This window comes from Erythrolamprus reginae, chromosome 2, assembly GCF_031021105.1.
Source record: "Erythrolamprus reginae isolate rEryReg1 chromosome 2, rEryReg1.hap1, whole genome shotgun sequence".
Lineage (NCBI taxonomy): Eukaryota > Metazoa > Chordata > Lepidosauria > Squamata > Dipsadidae > Erythrolamprus > Erythrolamprus reginae.
In genome coordinates, this window is record NC_091951.1 from 333,730,950 (window position 1) to 333,749,818 (window position 18,869).

At 41.4% G+C, this 18,869-nt stretch overlaps 1 protein-coding gene across 1 annotated transcript in view; it reads left to right on the forward strand.

The window, feature by feature from the left end:
- The first annotated feature begins 10,999 nt into the window (after positions 1-10,999).
- ADAMTS12 (ADAM metallopeptidase with thrombospondin type 1 motif 12) overlaps positions 11,000-18,869 on the forward strand; it is a 229,634-nt gene continuing 221,764 nt past the window's right edge. Inside the window, exons 1-2 of the mRNA XM_070743485.1 lie at positions 11,000-11,187; positions 16,779-17,140. Coding sequence (XP_070599586.1) covers positions 11,061-11,187; positions 16,779-17,140 — 489 coding nt within the window. The 5' untranslated portion in view covers positions 11,000-11,060. The remainder of the gene's footprint in view (positions 11,188-16,778; positions 17,141-18,869) is intronic.

An 18,869-nucleotide genomic window follows, 5' to 3' on the forward strand; every position in this document is an offset into this window, starting at 1 on the left:
GCTTAGGCGACAGGACCTGGAGAAGGCCAACTCTGAGGGACCTTATTGGTCGCTGGGATTTGTGCGGCAGAAGGCAGTTCTGAAGGTATTCTGGTCCGATGCCATGTAGATTCTGTCCGATGCCATGTAGGCATTTAAACTTTTATTGGTTAAAAAAAAGGGATAATTCATATAATTGTTTTTACAGATCCAATACAGTTTCATTTTGCATAATAAAATTACAAATAACATCTCTATATCTTAAGCAAACCATATACATTTCCGTAAGTTAATAAAGCCTATAACATTAGTATGTTTAAATCTCTTAAATGTACACTTATACTCTATATTGATATACAGTAGTACCTCTGGATACGAGTTTAATTCATTCCAGAACGGAGCTCGTATGTCGATCAACTCGTATCTGGAACAAATGGCTTTAGATAACCAGAAGCAAGGATTCTTGCGCCACCTAGTGGAAGCTTGGCTTGTATCCCGAATTTGAGCTCGGGTCTGGAACAGAAATTTCGCTCCCGTCGTGGCTCGTAACTTGGAATACTCGCATGTGGAACAGCTTGTATCTAGAGGTACTACTGTATTTAGTTTTTGTTGCGGATCCATTCATGCCATTTTTGCCATATCTCTTTGGTTTCTTTGATTCTTACTCCTTTGATTGCATTTGTCATTTCATCTATTTCAGTGCATCTATAGACTTTCTCACTAATTAAATTTTCGGATGGGATTTGTTCTTTTTTCCACATTTGCGCTATTGAAATTCTGACTGTGGTAATTATATGCGTCATAATATAAAGCTTTTTCTTGGGATAATGTCATTTCCAGATTCCTAAAAGCATACCTTCTGGTGAATATTCAATTTCTTCTTCCACAATTTATGTTAGCCACTTATGTGTAGTTTTCTGTTTGCCTTTCATGTCCAGTAATGGGTTCCTACCGGTATGGTCAACGCCATTGTACTGGTAGCGAAAATTGAGCTGTGCACACTGTTGTGTCCAGAGGACAGTCAAGTGTTACCCGCCCCTTATGCTTGGGCGGGAAATTACAGAGTCCTGATTGGTTGACGTAGCCTGGCAGCAAAGGTTATAAATAGCTGCCAGGCACGGCCATGTTGTTGTTGCCGTTATTCCATTCCTGTTAACCGTTGCTCTGCTGTTGTTAGCAATAAACCGTTAATTGTTCCAGGCCTACTCTGTCTTGTTATTATACGGACTTATCACACATAGCTTTGTGTCTTTGGTGGTGCAGTGGTTAGAGTGCAGTACCTCAAGCTATTTCTGCTGATCACAGGCTGCCAGCAGTTTTGCAGATCGAATCTCAATAGGCTCAAGGTTGACTCAGCCTTCCCTCCTTCCAAGGTCAGTAAAATGAGGACCAAGCTTCTTGGGGGCAATATGCTTGCTCTCTGTAAACTGCTTAGAGAGCGTTGTAAAGCACTGTGAAGTGGTATATAAGTCTAAATTTATTTATTTTATTTATTTATTAGATTTGTATGCCGCCCCTCTCCGAGGACTCGGAGCGGCCCCCAACAAACAATACAGTCTACAAATCCAGTGTTAAAAAGCAGAACAATTAAGAAATGCGATTGCTAACAATCCAGAAATGCTATTTCTAAATGCTATTGCTATTGCTTTTTAAAATTACAGTCAAGCCACTGTATTTTGTGAAATATTACCCCTCCACATTCAGAATTCAATTCAATTCAATTCAATTTATTAGATTTGCATGCCGCCCCTCTCCGAAGACTCGGGGCGGCTCACAACAACAATAAAAACAGTATAACAATGGAACAAATCTAATAATAAAATTACATTAAAAAACCCCAACAATTTAAAAACCATACGACACATACATACCAAACATAAAATATAAGAAAGCCTGGGGGAGATGTCTTAATTCCCCCATGCCTGGCGATATAGGTGGGTCTTGAGTAACTTGCAAAAGACAAGGAGGGTGGGGGCCGTTCTAATCTTTGGAGGGAGTTGATTCCACAGGGCCAGGGCCGCCACAGAGAAGGCTCTTCCCCTTGGGCCCGCCAAACGACATTGTTTGATCAATGGGACCTGGAGAAGGCCAACTCTGTGGGACCTTATCGGCCGCTGGGATTCGTGCGGTAGAAGGTGGTTCCGGAGAAACCCTTTCCCACTGGCTATGCTGACTGTGGCCTCTGGGTGTTGTAGTCAAAACTAACATCTGGAGGACCACAATTTATTTTTGCTGTAGTGCAAGGTTAGAGCAAGTTTAACTCATAATTAGATTTTTTTTCTCAGCCATGATTCCCACAGGTTTTCGACTTCGAAAACGGTCTGATTATATCGGCAGAAGAAAGCTTCTCTAAACCCAGATAAGGCAGCATTCAATAAAGTAGGATTAGAAATATAACCAGCTTTGTTTTTTATCCCAAGGATGGAATCAAAGTGCAGGAGCCAAAGCAAATAATCAAGGCCCATTGCAGTGATTTATTAGACAGTGCTACTGAATTAGACAGTGCCACTCGAAATAGAATACCCTACGAGACTAGAATTTCAATCCTGGGCCTAGAAAGCCTAGAACTAAGATGCCCTAAACAAGATCTAAGTATTGCCCACAAGATCATATGCTGCAACGTCCTGCCTGTCGGCGACTACTTCAGCTTCAACCACAACAACACAAGAGCACACAACAGATTTAAACTTAACATTAACTGCTCCAAACCTGACTGTAAAAAATACGACTTCAGTAACCGAGTTGTCAAAGCGTGGAACTCATTACCGGACTCCATAGTGTCATCCCCAAACCCCCAACACTTTACCCTTAGATTATCCATGGTTATTATTATTATTATTATTATTATTATTATTATTATTATTTATTAGATTTGTATGCCGCCCCTCTCCGAAGACTCGGGGTGGCTAACAACAATAAAAAAGACAATGTGAACAAATCTAATATTAAAAATAATCTTAAAAAACCCCAATTTAAAGAACCAATCATGCATACAAGCATACCATGTATAAATTCTATAAGCCATGGGGGAAGGGGAAAAAATTTCAATTCCCCCATGCCTGACGACAGAGGTGGGTTTTAAGGAGCTTGTGAAAGGCAAGGAGGGTGGGGGCAACTCTGATATCTGGAGGGAGCTGGTTTCAGAGGGTCGGGGCTGCCACAGAGAAGGCTCTTCTCCTGGGTCCCGCCAAACGACATTGTTTAGTTGATGGGACCCGGAGAAGGCCAACTCTGTGGGACCTAACCGGTCGCTGGGATTTGTGCGGCAGAAGGCGGTCCCGGAGATATTCTGATCCGATGCCATCAAGGGCTTTATAGGTCATAACCAACACTTTGAATTGTGACCGGAAATTGATCGGCAACCAATACAGACTGCGGAGTGTTGGTGTAACATGGGCATACTTTGGGAAGCCCATGATTGCTCTCGCAGCTGCATTGCCCTATCCAGATTCCTAAGAGGTCAGTAAGGGGTGAGTACAAGTGCACTAGAGTTCCTTCCGTCCCCTGTCCTATTGCTCTCCTATATCTCCTATACCATTTTTCTATTCCTATATCTCTTCTTCTATTCTTTCATTGATATGTTCATTGATATGTTCCTATATCTTCTCTTCTATTCTTTCTTATATATATTTTACTTTGAGTATATCCTCTATAACCTTCATCATGTATTTTACTATGTGTATACCCACTAAAACCCTCATTGTGTATTGGACAAAATCAATCAATCAATAAAAAAGCTACCTTGAGAATCAGGGGTTGCTATGGGAAGGTTCGGATAAAACTTGCCACAGGTTGCGGTGAACTACAGGAACACATTTCTTATGTCTTAATTTGTCTGTTAAACAGTCCCATTGCTGCCTGTGTAGATTGTGACCTTGCGGGATGCAATAAACCAGTTCAGTTGCTGTGTGTATGGACTTTCAGCTGCTCTATTAAGACAGAACATTGCCCAGAGTATCATAGAGGTAGTCTATCCTTCATACCCTAAGTCAGTGATGGTGAACCTATGGCACGGGTGCCACAGGTGGCACGCGGAGCCATATCTGCTGGCACGTGAGCCGTTGTCCTAGCTCAGCTCCAATGTGTATGTCAGCCATCTGATTTTGGCTTTGGGAGGGCGTTTTAGGCTTCCAGGGAGACTCTGGAGGGTTGTATAGGGAAGGATATATTTGCCCACTCCCAGCTCCAGGGAAGACTTTGGAGCCTGGGAAGGGCAAAACACGAGCCTACTGGGCCCACCAGAAGTTTGGAAATAGGCCATTTCCAGCTTCCAGAGGGCCTCCAGGGGGGCGGGGGAAGCAGTTTTTGCTGTCCCCAAGCATTGAATTATGGGTGACCACTTTTTCCTCGGCACCCGAGGAAAAAAGGTTCATTATCACTGTTATCACTTAGACCAGGGGTCCCCAAACTAGGCAACTTTAAGACTTGTGGACTTCAACTCCCAGAATTCTCCAGCCAGCTATGCTAAAATAAAACCCTAATAATGGTTTATGGGGCCATAGAGTCACAATGGGATGCATGAACTAGGACAACAGCTCACGTGCCAGCAGATATGGCTCCATGTGCCACCTGTAGCACCCATGCCATAGGTTTGCCATCACTGGTCTAAGGTTAAAGTTTTGGGGGTTTGGGGAAGAAACCACAGAGTCAGGTAGTATATTCCAGGCACTGATCACTTTGTTGCTGAAGTCGTATTTTCTGCAGTCAAGTTTGGCGCAGTTTACATTAAATTTGTATCTATTGTGTGTTTGGGTATTGTTCCAATTGAAGCTGATGTAATCATTGACAGGTAGTAAAGTCAATGACTAGTGATGGGCGAACCCGAACAGTCCGTGGCGCCAAAGCTCCACCCTCGGAATCCCATCATTTTTTATTTTAATGGATTTTTAATTTTTTTTTATTTTTATTTTTATGAAAAAGGACACCACAGCGGCGCTGCAAGCAAAGGGAGGTCCTTTCACGTTAAAAAAAAAATCAAAACTTTTACATGACAAGACCTCCCTTGGAAGGAGCTGGGGAATACCTCCCATGAAGAGATTCCGGGGGTGAAGCTTTGACATCACATAAACCAGCAGGTTGCTAAGGACACCAAGGTGATCACTTCCTGGATTCCATGGAATCCAGGAAGTGATCACCTTGGCGTCCTTAGCAACCTGCCAGTATATGTGACGTCAAAGCTCTGCCCCCGGGATCTCTTGGTGGGATTCCCCAGCTCCTTTTGTGCCTCCCTCCCAGCCTCCCAACCGGCCGACAGCTCCCCGGTGTTCGCCTTCCTCCGCCGCCACCGGCGCCCGGCTCCTCCTCCTCTTCTCAGCAGATGACAGCTGGGCGGTGGCTTTCGCGGTGTTCAGCACGAACGCCGAACCGAAGCACAATTTTTTTTTAAAATTCAGGTTTGGGTTCGGCATGCCGAACGCCAAAAAATTCTGTAGAGACCCGAATTGTGCAGGTTCGGTTCGGCCAACACTATCAATGACTACTTAAATAAATAAATTCATTAAATAAAGTCATCAATCACTGAAAATAGGCAAAGGTATAAAAAGCAAAGAGTTTAGTTTTGTAGGCAAAGTCCCAAGCTGCTTGTTAATGATTCTGGAGAGAAATTCAACAAGACTGAGCAAAGAGCTTTTATTGGCCCCTTGGGGACTGCTATCAACTTGTTTTAATCCCATTAGTGTAACTTCATAGTTGGAGTCCTTAAATGTCTATGAAAACGATAGGGACTAATTAGATAGTATGAATGATTTATAGCAGGAAATTCAACTTGGCTTCAGGCTCTGTTTTTTTTCTCCAGCCATAAACACAGTTGTAGAAGGTCATCTTTAGTTTGTGTGTTTGTACACACTTTCACAGACATACTGTACTAATGGAAAGCTATATAATAAACATCTTTTTTAAAAAATATATATTTTTATTAAATTTTATTACAACAACAAAAAAAATACTTAAAGAAAAAGTGCCCAACACCAATAAACCCCACCACCATTTAGGGGGTTAAATTATTTGCAATAAGTTTCAATTTCTTCCTTAGCTCCGGTTTACATTTTTTACATACAAAAAGTGCTTGGAATTTATTTTTCACATTGTCGTCATAAATTCTACTTAAGATATAATTTTTCACCTTATTCCATCGTGCCATCAACTTCTCCAATTTATTTTCATCAAAGTTATTTAATCTTATTTCCATAATTTCGAAGTGGATGTGGTCCACCATGCACCAGTACCAATTCTGGATTGTTCATTTATTGCTATCCTTCCACCCTAATACCACTACTGCTTGAGCGCTTTCCAAAGCTGCTGTTTTGATTTCTTTAAATTCTCGTAATTCCCCATATTTAACGAGTATATAATAAACATCTTTAGCATTTTCTTGAAGGGACTTGAGCAGATTAGCAAGCATGGTTTCTCATTATGCATTTTATGGACAAAAGTATACAGGCAAAGCTTAGTCTGGCCAACTCTGAGTTCATACTCAGAGTGCCAAGAACTGCACTGAATGTAATCTAGGCCAACATAGAAATGGGGCACCCCATTTACACAATACAACAAAGCTGAGGGCTGAGAAAATGAAATCCAGAGCATTTTAAAGGCTGTCTACTCACGTCGCTATCAGAGAACTCAACAGTCCATTAATGCAACTGCATTTGCCATATATGGAAAGGAAGTTGGTGTATCGTCTGTAACAAACCCAGAAGGAGCAGAATAGTACTAAAAGCTGGTGAAGTTCGAAAGTTTCCAAAGCAATTGAATTTAATCACTGGTGAAATCAAAGTTTCATCCAATTGCAGTATACTTTCAAACTTATTCGTATTACTCTGATCTATTTCTGTCAAGACAACAACAACAATGAAAACAACAACAGAGTTGGAAGGGACCTGGGAGGTCCAGTGTTTCCCATTCATGGCAACTTGAAGATATTTGGACTTCAATTCCCAGAATTCCCCAGCCAGCAAATGCTGGCTGGGGAATTCTGGGAGTTGAAGTTCAGATGTCTTCAAGTTGCCAAGGTTGGGAAACACTGTTCTAGTCCAACTCCCCACTTAGGCAGGAAACCCTATGCTACTTCAGACATATGGTTATCCAACATCATCTTAAAAACTTCCAGTGTTGGAGTATTCACAACTTCTGGAGGCAAGCTGTTCCATGGGTTAATTGTTCTAAGGAAATTTCTCCTTGGTTCTAAGTTGCTTCTCTCCTTGTTTAGTTTCCACCCCTTGCTTCTTGTTCTACCCTCAGGTGCTTTGGAGAATAGGTTGACTCCTTCTTCTTTGTGGCAACCCCTGAGATATTGGAACACTGCTATCATGTCTCCCCTGGTCCTTCTCTTCATTAAACTAGCCATGCCCAGTTCCTGCATCAGTTCTTCATATCTTTTAGCCTCCAGTCCCCTAATCATCTTTGTTGCTCTTCTCTGCACTCTTTCTTGCATCTCAACATCCTTATTGCATCATGGTGACCAAAACTGAATGCAGTATTCCAAGTGTTGGTGGGTGGCTTGGGTGGGTAGGTACATAAATAAGTAAGTAAACAAATACAAATATACAAATATACAAATATACAAATATACAGATATACAGATATACAGATATACAGATATACAGATATACAGATATACAGATATACAGATATACAGATATACAGATATACAGATATACAGATATACAGATATACAGATATACAAATATACAAATATACAAATATACAAATATACAAATATACAAATATACAAATATACAAATATACAAATATACAAATATACAAATATACAAATATACAAATACTGTATACAAATATTCAAATATTCAAATATTCAAATATTCAAATATTCAAACATGCAAACATGCAAACATGCAAACATGCAAACATGCAAACATGCAAACATGCAAACATGCAAACATGCAAACATGCAAACATGCAAACATGCAAACATGCAAACATACAAACATGCAAACATGCAAACATGCAAACATGCAAACATACAAACAAATAATATACAAACATGCAAACATGCAAACATGCAAACATGCAAACACGCAAACACACAAACAAACAAACAAACAAACAAACAATCAAACATACAAACAATCAAACATACAAACATACAAACATACAAACATACAAACATACAAACATACAAACATACGAACATACGAACATACGAACATACGAACATACGAACATACGAACATACGAACATACGAACATACGAACATACGAACATACGAACATACGAACATACGAACATACGAACATACGAACATACAAACATACAAACATACAAACATACAAACATACAAACATACAAACATACAAACATACAAACATACAAACATACAAACAAACATACAAACAAATAATATACAAACATGCAAACATGCAAACATGCAAACATGCAAACACACAAACACACAAACAAACAAACAAACAAACAATCAAACATACAAACAATCAAACAAACAAACATACAAACATACAAACATACAAACATACAAACATACAAACATACAAACATACAAACATACAAACATACAAACATACAAACATACAAACATACAAACATACAAACATACAAACATACAAACATACAAACATACAAACATACAAACATACAAACATACAAACATACAAACATACAAACATACAAACATACAAACATACAAACATACAAACAAATAACTATACAAATAATATACAAACATGCAAACATGCAAACATACAAACATACATACAAACAAACACACACACAAACAAACATACAAACAAACAAACAAACATACAAACATACAAACATACAAACATACAAACAAACAAACAAATATACAAATACAAATATACAAATACAAATACAAATACATGTCTACAAGCGAACATCCAAGTTCTGGAAGCACCCATGACCTTTCCTGAGTACAAGACACAGAATAGATAAGTTAAAGGAAGGAATATTTCGGTTAAAGGTTAGGCAAAGTATCCTCCGAGCAAGAGCAGCAATTTGGCAATGTAACCAGGCAGCCTTTGTGGGGGCTGGCTTGATAAGTCGTTCTGGATACTTTAAGCCAAACCAAAGAAACTCAGCAGCCCTCTTAACTCTATATTTCTGTGATGCTTTGGATTTTAGCCAGGAGGAAACATTCCCTAGAATTCTTGGCAGCTGTCAAAGTTATGGACTTTAATTCTCAGAATTCTGGCTGGGGAATTCTGGGAGTTGAAGTTCCACTGGTCTTAAAGTTGCCAAGGTTGGAGACCTCTGCCCTAGAAGAAGAGCTGAAAGAGGGTGGGTGGGCTTCTATTCCTTTTTTGGTCCAGCAGCTGTGCATATACGATCTGAATAAACAATCTCTCACTGCCAACCCACACTCAGTAAAAGACCTTGGAATACTAATATCGAATGACCTACCGTGTTTCCCCGCTAAGCCTTCTGCGCCTGACTCGGCGAGGCGAGAGGGAAGAAGGAGAAGCGCAAGTGGATGCGGAGCGCCCGGGAGGCATTTATCCGTCCTTCGCTCCGCATCCACTTGCGCTTCTCCTTCTTCCCTCTCGCCTCGCCGAGTCAGGCGCAGAAGGCTTAGCGGGGACCAGCGCTCGCAGGAAAAACAATCCAGGCTCGCCAACCCGGAAATGCGAGGCGAAGGACGGCGCTGGTCCGAAGTTGTAGAAGCGAGCCGAGTGGGCGGCCAGAGATGCGCCCTCCTTCGCCCGCCTCCTTTCCGGCAGGCAGGGCTGCCCAACTGCGCAGAGCGGCTCCTCCCCTCCAGACGTGTGTCGGGGAAACGGGTCGGTTGCGGGGACGAGCGAGCGGACCAGCGCCGTCAAAGCGGAGGGAACCGCCGCCAGGGCGCCGCGAACTGCTCCAACGCCTCCCTCGCTTTTAGTACCGTGTTTCCCCGAAAGTAAGACATATGTCTTACTTTCGGGGTATGGCTTATATTAGCCGACCCCCCTGAAACCCCCCATATGTCTTACAATCGGGGGGGTCTTACTATCGGGGAAACACGGTAAGTGCTAAAGCCCACTGCAACAATATCGCCAAAAAAGCTTCTAGAGTTGTTAACCCGATCCTACGCAGCTTCTGCTCAGGCAATCTCACACTACTGACAAGAGCCTACAAAACTTTTGCCAGACCCATCCTAGACTACTGCTCATCTGTCTGGAACCCATACCACATCTCAGACATCAACACCCTTGAAAATGTCCAAAGATATTTCACCGGAAGAGCCCTTCACTCCTCCCCTCGAAACAGAATATTCTACGAAAATAGACTAACAATCCTGGGCCTAGAAAGCCTAGAACTACGGCGCCTAAAACACGATTTGAGTATTGCCCACAAGATCATATGCTGCAACGTCCTACCGGTCAATGACTACTTCAGCTTCAACCGCAACAACACAAGAGCACGCAACAGATTCAAACTTTATACGAACCGCTCCAAACTTAACTGTAAAAAATATGATTTCAACAATCGAGTTATCGAAGCGTGGAACTCATTGCCGGACTCAATTGTGTCAACCCCTAACCCCCAACACTTCTCCCTTAGACTCTCCACGATTGACCTCTCCAGGTTCCTAAGAGGCCAGTAAGGGGCGTACATAAGTGCACTGGTGTGCCTTTCATCCCCTGTCCAATTGTCTTTCCTTTCTCTCACTTATCATATATATTCTCTTTCTTTCATGTATCCTCTCCTCTAAGTTCACTTTACCCTTATGTATATTACTACATGTCTATTTTTCTTCCTATGTATTTGTGCATTGGACAAATGAATGAATAAATAAATAAATAAATATTCTGCCACATGTGTATGAAAAAGGACTCCCTGTGAGCTGCCTCTTAGACCCTCCTTCTCCCCCGAAATCAGACACCAAGACTTCTAATCACTCCCCCTTGCCAGGGGAAACACAACCCAGCCCGTCTTTTCTCTTTAAGAGCAGATTCTTTTTCCTCTCCTCTCCTTCCTCCCCCTGTTTTTTCCTTTGAGCATTAATTTTCACCGTCCTTCCTTGGCCATACAATGTGCCTTCCTCCCCCCTACTACTTAGTCATTTTTAAATAAAGAAAGGACTGTTTGGGTTTCCTCCTGCATCCAAAACATGTCATGTTTCCAAAGAACTTGGATTGCAAACTTTTCCTTTTGGGTTCACCTCCTTAATATCCAGGGATTTTGCTATGCTAGAACTTCTCCAACCAGGAGATTTGTCTTCCCAGACCAGAAGCAAGGTCAGTAGCTTTTTGCTTTTGTTTTAAAATTACAATCTGCTGCCTAAAAGCGGAGGAAAATGGGGCATCTTTCTTTCACATTCCTGCGCCTCTGGATGTTAAGTTTGCAAAACAAAGGACCCCCTCAGCAAGTAAGTCCCTAAAGTTTCTCCTCTTCCTCTGAACGCATCTAAGCTCTTTGGATTTATTGTGTATCGTATGTAACATTTTTCTCCTGTAAAGAAAAAAAAACACTGCCCACCGCAGCTCGTTATATGGAGGCAGCGAAACATTTGTAGAAGATTTAAACCGCAGAGTTAATCACAAATCACATCCCCTCCTACAAAATTGGAGCTGGGTCGAAATTGCAATTATTATTACCCACCAGTTAACTGGTGACCTTGTCTCTCCCATGCTGAAATTACAAAAGGGGAAATAATGCTCATTGCTGACCGTTTTCCTAGAAAAATCAGCCTCGCTCCAGAAACCACTCTGAATGGGATTTTGAGCAACTGTTTTTCGGACTGAGTTTGTTCATAGATCTTTTTTTTTTTTTAAAGTATTTGACTCAAGGAAAAATTAATAATGAAGAAAAAGAACGTTGTCTTCCAATTTTGGCTCCAAGAAACAGTTTTATTATGACGAGGGTCTATATAAATTGCACAAATCTGGCAAAGCTACGTGAGAGCTGTTTATTGTTCATCATAGCCATTTTGCATGAACAAGGAATTGTTTTGACATTTTGAGGCCTCCATTTGGAAGCCCTGGGACTTGCACTTAAATAGTACGGATGGGGTATGTTGATATTTTCACAGCTGTTGATTGTACGATTTGAAGAGCATGTTTGACAGTCAGGTACTCTGGGGATGTTGCACATTGCTATGGATTTGATTCTCTTAAGAATCATCTGCGAGGACCACTCTGTTAAATCAGAGGCTGGAGGCCGATGAAGAGGATAACAACTCTTTATTTAATAATCAGGAACATCAAAAGTGACCAGCTCGCAGGCAGGTAGCGACTTAAAAAAACAAGCGGCCAAAACCACACCTTATATACATTGTTACTAGCGCAGGGATTGGTGACAATGTTTCAAGACTTCGTGCTGGAGCTTCCTATTGGTTGAGCCGGGAGCCTCCTTATTGGTCGCGCCCAGGCTTCCCATTGGTTGCGCTAGCAGGCTTCTTATTGATCGCCCTGCTCCAATCAGCAATCACATTTATTCTAACAACTTGCAAACATAACACACTCCATTTCTTGAGTTTCGTATAGGTAACTCTTGATTTACAATAGTGCGTTTAGTGACTTTCCAAAGTTACAACGGTGCCGAAAATAGCGATAGCACTTAGACTTATATACCGCTTCACAATGCCTTACAGCCAGTAATGGGCAGCCAAAATTTTTACTGTCACACTGTGGGTGTGGCATATTTTGTGGGTGTGTCTTGATGGTCATGTGACTGGGTAGGAGTGACTTGCCAGCCATGTGACCAGGTGGGAGTGGCTTGAACGAATATCATTGTTCAAGCGAACTGTTAAGTCCTTGATTTACAACCTCACCAGTGTCGCTCGTTGAGGTGACAATTTGCTTGGCGGTTCCCCCGCTCTGCTTCCTGGGTCACCCCCTGCCTCAGGCTGGGTAGCTAGGTGAACGGGTGCCAATCAGCTCTTGACAAAAGAGGGGGGAGGAAAAGGGCACCCTACAACTCCTACCAGTGCTAATCTCCCTGCTGCTTTCCGAGGAGGAGGAGAAGGATGGGAGGGAGAGGAATTTAAAAATATTGGAAAGCCGAGAGAGTGTTACAAGGTTATTATTGCCACATGATACCTTTTCATCTCAGCTATGGGCGGAGTGAGAGCTTCGCGAGGGGAAAAAGACTGCAGCCCAGACCACACGGCTCAGCTCAGCTCTCCTCCTCCCCCCCTGCTGCTGCTGCTGCAAACTCCTTGCTTTTTTCCTCTTTCCTCCTTCCTGGCCTTGGGAGGTGGCTGTGTGAGGCTGGAGGGGAGCCAGGCAGGAGAGAGGGAAGCTCGTCCGAAGCCAGGAAGGAGGAAAGAGAAAAAAATAGAGGAGCGCAGCAGCAGGGGAAAAAAGGAGAGCCCAATCAAGGCCTATAATCCTGGAAGTGACTGCTGCCGGTCAGTTGGAGCTGGGCATGCAGCTTCAATTCCGCTGGTGGAACTGTGTTCCATCCCATCCTGTCTGCTGCCCACCCCTGCTTACAGCCTTCTCTAAGCGGTTTACAGCATCGGCATATTGCCCCCAACAAACTGGGTCCTCATTTTACTGGACCTCGGAGGGATGGAAGGCTGAGCAAACCTTGAGCTGCTCAGGATCGAACTGTTGACAGAATTAGCCTGCAATGCCACTGTTCTTATCACTGTGCCCCCAAGTCTCCTAAGCTGTGACTAAAAAGGTGGCTCATGACTGTTTTTCACACTTACAACCATTGCCACATTCCCAGGATCATGGGATCAAAATTGAGACACTAGGCAGATTGGGTCCTATTTATGATTGGGTCATATCATCACCTTTTGTGACCATCAGTTGGGAAAACATCTTCACTAATAACTGTGTTTACTAACCTGACAGCTGCAATGATTCACTTAATAACTGTGGCAAGAAATATCATAAAATGGGGCAAAATTCACTTAACAAATATCTCATTAGCAACAGAAATTTTGGGCTCACTTGTGATCCTTAAGTCACAATTGGTTGCCCAGGGTTTTGCACATTTATGGAGATTCTCAGTTATTTATCTACTTACCTACCTATCTACCTACCTATCTTTAATATTCATTCATTCATTCATTCATTCATTCATATTTATAAGCTGTCCCTCTCTGGATGAGAAAACTGGTAGAAAAACTTTGAATTTTTTTTCTTTTTTTCCCTTCTGGGCTCTGGTTATGTTTTTCCTATCGCAGTAAATGAGGTTCAATGTGTATAATTTTAGAAGAGTTATGCGTGTGTGTGTGTGTGCATTCATATACAGTTTATATAGTAGATAATATATATTTTTGTATGCCTGTGTGTAGTATGTAAGTATTCAAGATTATTTAAGAATATCTTAGTTTAGAAAAGTTTCAGGGGTACTTAGCATCCATATTCATCTTTGATTTGAACTCAACCCTTGGTGATTTCACTGGCAACACTAAGTCACTGCCTTGTTTGGAATGTTTCTTTTTATTTCTCAATCTAGTTCTGGACTTTCACAGTAGTCTCTCACTGAAATATTATTCAGACATATTACATTACATTAGTAATCACATTAGTGAGATTATTCAAGGTCAACTAGGTGCTACCATTTGTTAGAAACATAGCATGAACAATATAAAAAGAAATTATGCATAGAATAACTTTAGATGGAATTCATCCCCAAAAAAATTTGATGAGGACAAGCTGAACTTCATGGGGTCATCATGAAAATATTTTATTTATACATTTGAAATGAAACATAGAAACAAAATACTATCATCTTGGTTCATCTTGATCTGTATGTTATTTACATTGTCATTTAGGTAATGTAGAAACTAAAAACATTTTAAAAATTCATTATGCCAATTTTAAAAATCATTGAAGTAGAAACACAAAATATTGCAAAGCTTGGCTTGTCCTCCAGATATGTTGGCTAGAATTCTGGAAGCTGTAGCTCTAATATTATCTGGAGGATCATAAGATGAGGTTAGCTGACCTTAAAGAATGAAATATTTCCTAGAGATGAATTCCAGACAAGGAAGAAAATATGCTAAAATTAAAGTGTGAAAGTGTATTATATTGACTATATCCATAACTAATGTATTTATCTACTTGTTAAATTTATTTGCTGCCCATCTCACATCTCATTGTGAAGCTATTCTGGCAAACTTACAAAAATGGTGCAGGGGGGGAAAGATAAAACATGTAAACATAACAGTACCAAAGGAATAAAACACACAAAAGAAGAAGAAGCTGGAAATAACAATAGTAATACCACTTGGATTTATATACCGCATCAGAGTGCTTTACAGTAGTGTTGGGTGAACCGAACTTGCAAAGTTCAGCATACCAAACCCGAACCTGAACTTTTTTAAAAGTTCGGGTAAAGTTCATGTTCATGTTTGCCGTTCGGCCGAACACTGCAAAACGCCGCCACCCAGAAGGAGAGTGGGGAATCCCATCGTGGGATTTAACACGAGGGGATTCCAGGGGTGGGGCTTTTACGTCATGGAGACTACTTCCTGGCCGGCCGAAACGGGGAGGAAGGAGTCTCTGTGACATCATAGCCCCGCCTCCAGAAAGATCTCATTTACTCTCGACCTATTAAAATCAGGTCACAATTAATTTATTTTAATAGCTATATTTTAAGCAGGATACAAACGCAATGTGCTTCAATGGTTCAGCCCTTGAATTTGGCATGGGAGTAACAGCGTAATTGAAATAAATAAATAAATAATAAATAATAGAAATTGAATTAATGCTAAATAATAAATAATAGAAGTTGAATAAAGAAATAAATAATAAATAAATAATGTTATACACTCACATGACGAAAATGTGAAAAATAAACTCCAATCACTCTTTTAATAATAACAAATGCAAAGTAGAGCTAAGGAAATTTAAAAAAACAAAAAACTAGTAAATATTTGAACCCCCCGCAATTGGTGGTAGTGGTGGTGGGATTGTCAGTCGGGTGATGGGCACATGCACTGTGCACTGTTTTATGTTTGTTTGTGTAACTTTATGTGCAAAACCAATAAAAAATATATTTAAAAAAAAATAACTTCAGATCGTGCAGAATGCAGCTGCGAGAGCAATCATGGGCTTCCCAAGGCATGCCCATGCTACACCAACACTCCGCAGTCTGCATTGGTTGCCTATCAGTTTCCGGTCACAATTCAAAGTGTTGGTTATGACCTATAAAGCCCTTCATGGCACCGGACCAGAATATCTCCGGGACGGCCTTCTGCCACACGAATCCCAGCAACCAGTTAGGTCCCACAGAGTGGGCCTTCTCCGGGTCCCGTCAACTAAACAATGTCGTTTGGCGGGACCCAGGGGAAGAGCCTTCTCTGTGGCGGTCCCGACCCTTTGGAACCAACTCCCCCCAGATATCAGAGTTGCCCCCACCTTCCTTGCCTTTCGTAAGCTCCTTAAAACCCACCTCTGTTGTCAGACATGGGGGAATTGAGACTTTCCCTCCCCCTAGGCTTATAAAATTCATGCATGGTATGTTAGTATGTATGATTGGTTTCTAAATTGGGGTTTTAAATTAACTTAAATATTAGATTTGTTTACATTGTATTATTATTGCTGCGAGCCGCCCCGATTCTGCGGAGAGGGGCGGCATACAAATCTGATTAATAAATAAATAATAAATAAATTTACCCTCGACCTATTAAAATCAGGTCACAATTAATTAATTTTAATAGCTATATTTTAAGCAGGATACAAGCGCAATGTGCTTCAATGGTTCAGACCTTGAATTTGCCATGGGAGTAACAGTGTAATAGAAATTGAATAAATAAATAATAAATAAATAACGTTATACACTGTAAATATAATAAATTCTAATATTAATAGCGATGACTTTTTTTTAAAAAAAGCTAAGTTTTGACTTTTTTTTATTTCCCTAGATCAATTTGTTAAAGCGCTGCAAGATTACCAAGTGGTTAGCCCAGAAAGAGTGGATGGAGGCGGATATTTTCTCTCCTACCATTTACATCTCCATGCTTCAAACTTCAGAGGGAAAAGAGACTCCAGGGGAAGGGACAGTAAGGTGTATTATAAAATGAAGCACAAAGACAAGGATCTCTTCTTCAACTTAACTCTTCACCAAGAACTACTGTCCAATAATTATGTTTTGGAAAAGCGCTATGGCAACTATCTGGGTGCTAAGATCACTCCCAGCGTAGCCACGTCATGTCACCTTTTGGGGACTGTCATGGATTCCGACTCCAGGAGTGGAACAGCAGCGATCAGTACTTGCAACGGGCTGGTAAGTAATTGAATTATTTGGAAATCTTTGTCACCCTTTTTAACTGTAAAAGGAAGATAAGCTGAAACCTGCCTAACCTTAAGAACCATAAAAAAGAAAAGAAACTGTTTTTAAAATTGACCAAAATAGCGTTATCAGAAAGGTTACCTGGTACCTGGGGTTTTGTAGGAAAATTTTATCTTGATGCTGGCTTATCCTAAACTCATCCTATGTTAAGCCATAAGAATTGTGTGGGAATCTGTGCCCTACTTTTTAGAGTATAAGACACACTCCCCTCCCCAAAAGAGAGTGGAAATGTTGGTACATCTTTGTTCTGCCGGGCTCTCTGGTAGGAGCCTCCCGAAAATTCAAGGGTACAAATTTCAGACACACACACGTTTGAAAATTCAAAACAATGTTCTTTATCACAAAAGTCAAAATAAACTAAGCACTCTTTTTGTATTGCAAAGAGCACTCTTCCCAAAAGAACTGGGTAGTCAGTACAATTTCCCTTAAGCAGTCATTAAGTACTTAGCCAGCAGCTGTGAAGAAACTTCACACCTCTTCTTCTTCCAACACACACACATTGCTCTGCTTTGGTTTCAAAGGCATGAAAAAGCAACAAAGTCCAGCACACAAAATTCCCGACGAACTGCAAACAGATATTCTTTCACAATGGCCAAACCCACATGCTGCTATTTATAGCAGCAGCCCTAATTACTGGAGCCCCACCCAAACACAGGTGGTCTCCCTTATTTCCTGTAATATGTTCTTACTTGGTCTCTTCTACACATAATTCTGCGCTTGCGTGGGTCCAAAATGTCATCATCTGAAGCAATAGAAGATAAGGAAGATCGACTGCCTTGGCTGTGTGCCAAGCCCTCCTCTGCCGAGTCACTCCCACCTTCTTCTTCGTCCGAGGAAACTAAACTCTGAACTGATTCTGTCAGCAATAACACAGGCCTGTGACATGTTGAAGTTTCCCCTGCATCCACCTCCCCATTCCCTGGGGCAGGAGCTGGGCCAGAGCCAGAGCCAACCACAACACATCTTACACACTAAATACAGCCATTTTTGGCCTCCCGAAACCCTGCCCCGCACATCCAATTTTTGCCGAAAACAGGCCTGTTTTTCATGAAAGCAGCGCATGCAGAGGGTTTGGGAGATCTGCAGAGTACTTATGGGTAGGGGTGGTGGAGGGCAAAAATGTTATGTGCGGTGCACTGGTGGGTTCCTACCGCTGCAGTCCAGAGTGCCACATTGGTAGGAACCCAGTGATGCAATTTTTGGTGATTTTTTTCTGGCGTCTCCATGTCGGAAGAAGCCCTCCCGCCTGTCCTCATATTAATGGTGACCTTTATTCTTCATCCAAGGCACAGCTGAGAAGCTCCTTCTCAGGAGACTGGGGAAAAAATCACCAAAATGTACGTCATCAGTGGGTTCCTACTGGTGCGTCTCTAGTGTGTCTCTCTGGTTGGGAGGTGAAAAATGGGCCAATTTTTTTCACAAAATGTTCTGTCGGGCTCTCTGGTAGACTTCTCCCAAAAATCCACAGGTACAAATTTCAGACACACACACGTTTGAAAATTCAAAACAATGTTCTTTATAATGAAAATTCACTTAAACTAAGCCCTCTTTTGGTATAGCAAAGAGCACTCGTCTCCAAACAAACTAGTAATTTGTACAAATCCCTTATCAGTTCTGTGATACTTAGCTTGCAGCTGTAAGGTAATTCACAGTCCTTCTTCTT